The sequence below is a fragment of the Cryptomeria japonica genome, chromosome 5 (genome assembly GCF_030272615.1).
Source record: "Cryptomeria japonica chromosome 5, Sugi_1.0, whole genome shotgun sequence".
In the NCBI taxonomy this organism is placed as follows: Eukaryota; Viridiplantae; Streptophyta; class Pinopsida; order Cupressales; family Cupressaceae; genus Cryptomeria; species Cryptomeria japonica.
In genome coordinates this window covers 407,707,648-407,715,345 of record NC_081409.1, presented here as the reverse complement: position 1 = coordinate 407,715,345, position 7,698 = coordinate 407,707,648, and the positions used below count along the sequence as shown (strand labels likewise).

Genomic DNA, 7,698 nt, shown 5'->3' with positions numbered 1-7,698 from the left:
GGATAAGCTAATTTAAGGCCCTTTTTATCCCACACCAAGTAAGATGGACTTGATTAGGACCTTGCGGGGTAAGAAGAACAAAGGAAAGCGGCGCTCCTCACTCTCCCACAACTGGGAAGCGTAGATGAAAAGGAGTTTGTGGGGCATCAAGAAGAAAGATGTTTGATGCAACCCACCATCCCGTAGTGAGGATGATCAAAGAAAAATGGTCACATGAAGTAATGAGATGAAGTGAAGGATGAAGCATCCCACCAATCCGCATGGGTAAAATGGGCATGTGAATGACGATGCGGGGCAATGAGGGAAAAGAAGAGTGTGGCTCTTGCCATCCCACAGGCATACATGCGATGCACAGAACATGAAAGAGTTTAATATCATTGTGACGATTAGAGGTGATTCAAACAATACATTGGCAGCTCGGTAGACATAGAGGTTGGTGCAAAGGCACCTAAGCACACAAGCATGCCAGGAGGTCAAAAGTCATAATATGAGCAATTTTATTGTATTTGAGTCATTCATAATGTATTAAGGTTATTTGAGTCCATTGAATAATAATATGTAAGGATAAATGATCCATTATGTCCAAAGATATCATATTTGTTCCATCTTGAAGCGTTAAAACTGTCCATGTAAGGGTTAGAGTCATTTATGTTAAAAATGCAAAAATTGTAAAAAATTGTAAAGTTGCAACATTGCCAAAAAGTGCAACAAAAGTGTAAAAATGAAATCCATTGGTCATGAGGTGGTTAGAGTAGTTAGGAAGGAGTTGTAAATGGTTTATAAAACTGTGTTTGGTCAAAATCAAGGGGGTAGATCATTTTGGAGGGGATTTGACAAAGATTATACATCAAACCCTCAAACTGTCATGAGGTTTTAAGGAATTTGTGGCTGTCATAGATCCATGGAGGATCACATTTGGTGTAATTTTTATATGTGGATGTTATTTAATTATAGATTAATGAAATATATTTCATATGAATCCTTTATTATGCATTTTTGTGGAGTATTTGGCAAGATATGTTTGTGTTTACAATAATTGTCAAAACCCTACCAAGGGTTACCTGTTTTTAGTAAAATGATCATAACTTTTGATTTAACAGTTGGATCTAGATGAAATTTGGAGAGAACTTGCGTAACGCAATAATCTAAAGTCTGACTTAAGAGATTTTATTTAGGATCAATATTTAAAAGTTTATTGATGATTGTTTGTTACAGTTCATGATGAAAGGCAGACTGGTGAAGGCAGTAGCAGTCCGGTTGCAACATTTGGTGTCATCACATGAGGAATAATAATGAAGAAAATCTATATGTGTTGGAAAGGTCTCTGAATCTGCTTTCCCTTTCTTTTTCTTTGAATTAATTTGGTTAAGAATTAAATAATTTGTGATATTTTTGGTGAAAATAATTTTTAAGGGATGAAACCCTAAACTAAGGTATTCCATGGCAAATAAGAATTTGTTCTCTCATGTTATGGTGAATGTTATGATCTAAAATCTTGAATGAAGGTCTATATGGATGTAATATAACCTTTTAAATTGGTTTGGGGTTGAGAAGAGTGGTTGATCTTTTTATATGCCTCTTGATTCAAGTTGAAGGTCTTGTATTATTTTTGGGTCTGTAATACCCTTGAATGAAGGTTTTTATGGTTTGTGATTGATGCTCTGCGTCAGAGGTCCACATGGCAGGTTGACTGCAATTGATCATATGACTTTGAAGGAAGATTTTGATGCCATGTATGTAGCTTGATAGATGAACTGTCCATGTAGATGGTTGATTGCGGTTGACTTGAAGACATTTATGAAGTTTTTGATGCCACATTTGCATGCCGATAAAAACTGAGGTACACGTGGTAGTTGACTGACGTTGACTAAGTGTTTTTAGACATTGAATTAGAATTATGGGAAGACAAAGAGACACATTTAATGTTGACAACTATGGATAGATCAATTAGATTTGATCAATATGCAAAATCAAGTTAGATTGCAGAGATTGGCCAGAAAAGAAGGAAAGAGTCATTTAATGTGGATGGCTAAAAATCTAAAACAATGAGATAAGATTTTTATTCGCTAGAATTATCAGTTTTTGAATTTCACTTTTGGAGGGAAAATTTTTGGATATGCAATTGAAAAAGAAAAAATGTTGTGTATGAGTATTGTTGTGTGTAAGAAAGTAGGTCTGAAAAAAAAACTGAGAATATAGCAGAAAAAGAAGTTCACAAAGAAGCAATTTGTGTAGGTGTGCATAACACGACGCCAGTAAAGGTATCACATCAAAGAATACATTGCATGCAAAATAATCAGAAGGTGAAGAGAAAATAAGAGGCAGCTAAAAGAAAGAATAGGGGGAGATAGAGAGGAGAATAGAAGTATAGCAGAGAGGTGGGATTGAAAGCAGAGATTAAGAGAATAGAAGAGTCAAATCAATCTCAAGTGCAAAGAACAAGTTGTGAGTTAAAAAAAATTATTTGTAACAAGGTGCTTAATTGATATTGCATATTTACTCATTGTATATCATCTGAGTGGGTTCTCAGATTAGGGGTAGGTGCTCCTTTGATTTGGTGCTCATAAAGCTAGGGGTTGGTGTTCCTTTGGGTTGGTGCCCATAAACATTGTAACCAAAGTATTTGTTAGAGTATTCGAGTATTTACTTGATTAATTAAACATTATTTGTTTAATTATTTAAGTTTCCTTTATCTCTTTTACACTTAAGCTAACTTTAGGTGCATAATAATTAATTCTTTTATTAATTATTTTGTGCAAACCTAGGTTTTCCCTTTTAGGGTTTCTTGACCTATTAAAGGTTAAGTTCATTCTTTTCATTGTAAGAAGAAGGTTTTTTACATTACACTTTTTTGTGAATATTGAGCTCTCTCTTTTTAAGCATATTTTATGTGTATTTGTTCCTTCTTTTGTGATTTGCTTCCTTGCTTCTCCTTATAATAGGTTTTTCAGCTTGCAAAGATCATTTGGGCTCCTGTGGTGTTGTATTTTCTCAACTCCATTTTTTTTTTGTTTTGGGGGTTCCCCACGGTATGCAGGGTACCGTGGGGCCCCCTGCTGCTGCTGCAGCTATGTTAGGCCTCCGGCCCCATGCCGCTATCCTCTGGCCGCATCGTCGGCCCCTGCCAGCCCTGGCCTTCGGCCCCTTGCCGGCCTTCAGCCCCCGCCGGCACCGGCCCCCTACCGGCAGCCACTTCCCAGCTGCCCCGCCGCCCGCAGACTGCGTGCCACCGCTTCCCTATCGACAGCCACTTCCGGCTGCCCCACCTTCCCAGCCTTGCCACTCGCGCTCAGCCCCTAGAAGCAGCCACTCCACTCGGCCCACCTCCTCAGCTCCACCAGCAACTCCGGCCACCTCTCGACCCCACCGACTTCCTCCGCCGCCACCCGGCTCTTACCACCGGAAACCGCCCTGGCCACCTCTGCCCAACCACCCACCACCGTCCCGCCACTAGAGCACCACCCACTAGCCACCTCCACCCGTATGGCCACCAAACTACCCCTTCCTCATGTTTTGAAGGGGGGTTTGGTTTTTTGGCCATATCTTGGGCATACAAAGTCATTTTTTTCGAAAATGAATAGGCATCGGAAAGGTGGTTCCAAGATGGACCTCGTGATGTTGGTAATTTTTTCCAATTTTGTTGTTTGACTGTGGTTTTTTCTAGTCAAAGTGAGGTCTTATTTTTGCACTCCGGGAGCCATAGAATGAGCAATTGACCTTCATTTTTCAAAAAGTTTATATTTTTGGAAAGCATGTGTTGTGTACTTTCCAGCCATAAGAGTTTTATTTCTAGATTCTACTCCATGCATATTTTATTTAGTTTTTTTCTTTTCAGCACTCTGGTGGATATCTTAGTTGTTTCAGGTCCTGGGATCTCTTCTCTAGGTAGGATGTCTCTATTTTGGTTCGTGTTTCTATTTCCAGTCTTCTTATCATTGTAGCTTGTATTTATGCAAATGCACTGAGATAAAGTGCCATCATGCATTGTTTACTTGGGATCATGCACATCTTGTGCGTTATTGTACATGCACTACTTATAAAGTGCCATGGGGGGTTGATGTTTGCCTTGTTTGCCATCTTCCTTTGTCAAGTGAGTGTTCGGTTCTAATCCTTTCATGGTTCAATTGATTAGCTCTTCAGGCTTTGGTTTCTCATGCCATCTGTATCTTTGATTTCAGTTGTTTGCCTTGTTTGCCTTCTTATTCGAGTAGTGTCATTTGAGGGCACTCATACACATTACAGTCTTCTCTACCTGGTCATGTTCTATTTCAGTGGAGGTTCTTCAGATCAGCAGTTATTCTTCGATAGTGTTTGCAGGTTCTTAATGCTTCAGTGGTGTTCTTTTCCATCTCTTTTTGGAGTAGAGTTTTGTTTCCACATGGTTTTCTCTATTTCTCCAGTTCATAGAGATTTCATTGTATTTGGGTACCTGATCAGGCCTTGTAGTCGGGACCCATCTTTATTGCTTTCAGTAGTTGTTCTAGGTTTTAACTTCTCCCTAAGTCTAGCTTAAGGGGGGGTTTTAGAGTATTCAGGTATTTACTTGATTAATTAAACAATATTTTTTTAATTATTTAAGTTCCCTTTATCTCTTTTACACTTAAGCTAGCTTTAGGTGCATAATAATTAATTCTTTTATTAATTATTATGTGCAAACCTAGGTTTTCCCTTTTAGGGTTTCTTGACCTATTAAAGGTTAAGTTCATTCTTTTCATTGTAAGAAGAAGGTTTTTTACATTACACATTTTTGTGAATATTGAGCTCTCTCTTTTTGAGCATTTTTTATGTGTATTTGTTCCTTCTTCTGTGATTTGCTTCCTTGCTTCTCCTTGTAACAGGTTTTTCAGCTTGCAGAGATCATTTGGGCTCCTGTGGTGTTGTATTTTCTCAACTCCAACAGTATTTCTATTGTGGGGCTAGATTAGAGCAGTAGACTCTAGCAGCATTTCTCAGAGGTTTTTCCCACTGTGGTTTTTTCTCATATATCTTGTGTTGTGTGGGTTTTTCTCACCTATGTTGTCATCATACTAAGATTAGATTTGATCTTAATAATAATTGTCATGTGTCATAAATCGATAGTGCCTAAGAACATATGTTATACCTCGATCAACTTAGGTAAAAATAATCATTTCTTGGGATGATTCTCCCTAGAAATTAGTTGGTCTAGTTTCTCTTATAACAAAAATTGGCATGCCTACATTCTAATGTGGACCTAACTCACAAGAAAATAATTTTCCAACACAAATAACTTAAAAATAAAATTGACCCAAAAAATATCACTTGGACATAATGAACCCACAACATTTAACTATTTTCCTAGCATTTCAAATCACAATTTTAAAACTTCAATAAATGAAGTATCACAAAAAGAGGTTTAATGACTCTTCTTTTCTTCCATTGACACTAATTTCCTTACACATTAGTCATAACAAATTAATACATCCAAAATATATGTGGTTTTAGAGCATCATGACTAATTATTCAGTTCACTATTTTCACTATGATTGATTCATAATCTAATTAATATTAATATTCTACTTAACATTTTATAGAAATTCAAAATATCCATTCTATGATAATGAAATCAGTATATTTTAAAAATTCCTTATTACTAATGAGCACTAGTCATTATGTGATATTAAATCTATCTAACATACCTCTTCAATTCAAGTCAAATTATAAAGTCACCTTGCTCCATACTTGCGTATGATGACTATCAAACCTTTTGAACTTCTTTGTAAATTCTCAAATATCCTAGTCCACTCACATGTAGTATCCTCACCATAAGTGGTGCAGGAGCACCTCATCAAACCCTTAAAGATGTCATGTCAGAATTTGATAGGGGAGGATAAGGCATTAACAATGTCTTTAGGATGTTTTATATAGGTTTTCAATCATGCATTATATGTTTGTAATAATGAACCCCATCTTCTGAGCCAAACTCCTATTTTGGCATTTCTATGAGCCTATTAGGACTTTTGGACAATAGGGGATCCAATATGCTGGTTTTGAGTGTTTTAAGATGTTTTAGGAGGGGTTTAACTTGACCCAAGGCATTAGGAGGCAAAAGATGACATTTTGACAACTTTTGCAAAAGTTGTCAAAAGTTGTCATGAGCAACTTTTATGCACTTTATTGCATTTTGTAATTTGAAACTTCTCTAATGGCTCCAACCTCTTTATTTTCATTTGAGAGTAGTTGAGGAATTGTTTATACACCTTGAGGATCCAATTTCCAAGGGGGTGATTGTACGAAGAAGAGTTTTTGATGAAAACAAACTAATAAAATCTGAGTTTTTCCTGCAATTCTAGAGCTTTGGTCTGTGGTATGGTTCTGTACGGATTGGGATCCATTCCCAATTATGTTAATTTATCTAAGAGGAGAGTTAACTCTATTTTGGTTTTTATTTGGAATCTTGATTGTGTGTGTTGCTCCTGATATTCAAGTTTTGTTGTAGGTACCCGTGAAACCAGGGTTTACCTTGTGTTTTTCCTCCTTCATGGCCATATCTTGCACTTTACCAATCTGAGGCTCATGGGATCTAGTGAAAGGTAAGTATGGTCAATGTACTTTAGATTTCCAGGAGTTTTTTGTAGGAGGAGCAAGGGAGAGAAGTGTTTGAAATGACCCTAGGTAGACATCTCTATGTGGCTACCCAGACCCTGAACAAACAAAATCACCTTGTGTGCAAATGGCGATGCTTCCAGACATGTAACCCTAGAATCCCTATTTATTTATGTTTCCCAACATTCCCATGGGATTTTAATCCACTGGTACATTCATCTGAGCATAGTTGCTTCACAAAAGAGGCCTGATTAGCCCTTTTAGGACAATCAAATTCCTACCGGCAAAGACCTTTATTTTCCAGACCTTGCCCCTTCCTTTTGGGGACTTGTATAATTTCCAAAAGGGTGTTTAAATCCATAATTTTTTTACCAAGGTGTTTGGGAAAAATCTGAACTGAAGGTCCCTTTACCCGCAAAATAGAGCTACAAGCAACTAGGCCTAATTGAGTGAGTTTCTTAAGGAATGAGTATGTACTCTTGCCACCGGTGCTTTATTTGAACTTAGGGAGTCTTGTATGACCAAAAACCGATGGGAAAATTATTTTTAACCCTTGGAGGTACCATGGAGTGTGTTGTAGCAAGATACCCCTAATTGAGTGAGTAAGGGTCTTGGAGATGGTGAGAAGATTGTACTAAAGTTGTAGAGCCTTGCCTTGATAGGATCCCATCCATGTGTTAGGGGGTAAATGTCATACATTTGGAGGTGTTTGGAAGGTAACAAGGAGGTCTCTGCATCAATAAGACATAAAATGCATTAGTAAATTGTTCAATTTAAAATTACGATATCCCTAGTAAGTAATTTGAGTCATAAAATATCACATCTTATTTCTAACCAACTAGATAATTTTTTATCCAAATTAATAATATAAAAAAAAAATCAAAATCAAGTATTTATGCCAAGTATAGGAAATGAATGAATCTAGGACTTAATAATTTGAGTTAAAAAAAGTCATTAGGATATTAATCATGTAATAACATACAATAGCTTTTAATATCTCAAGTAAAAATTTAATAAAAAGATATGCAAATTTCTTGATAGTTAAATACACATTCTTCCACTATGTTATTTAAAGATTAAAAGAAAGAATGAATTTATTAAGTGCATAATTCACCAATATGACCAAATATAAAA

The 7,698-nt window shown here is 36.7% G+C and overlaps 1 protein-coding gene across 1 annotated transcript; it reads left to right on the top strand.

The window, feature by feature from the left end:
• The first annotated feature begins 3,031 nt into the window (after positions 1-3,031).
• On the top strand, positions 3,032-3,454 carry LOC131076502 (proline-rich receptor-like protein kinase PERK9). The gene has a single exon (XM_058013728.2). The coding sequence runs from the start codon at positions 3,032-3,034 to the stop codon at positions 3,452-3,454; it is 423 nt and encodes a 140-aa protein (XP_057869711.1).
• The last annotated feature ends 4,244 nt before the right edge of the window (positions 3,455-7,698 follow it).

What these genes read in the sequence shown, in the direction of transcription:
- LOC131076502 (XM_058013728.2), top strand. Translation starts at nt 3,032, where the DNA reads ATGCAGGGTACCGTGGGGCCCCCTGCTGCTGCTGCAGCTATGTTAGGC.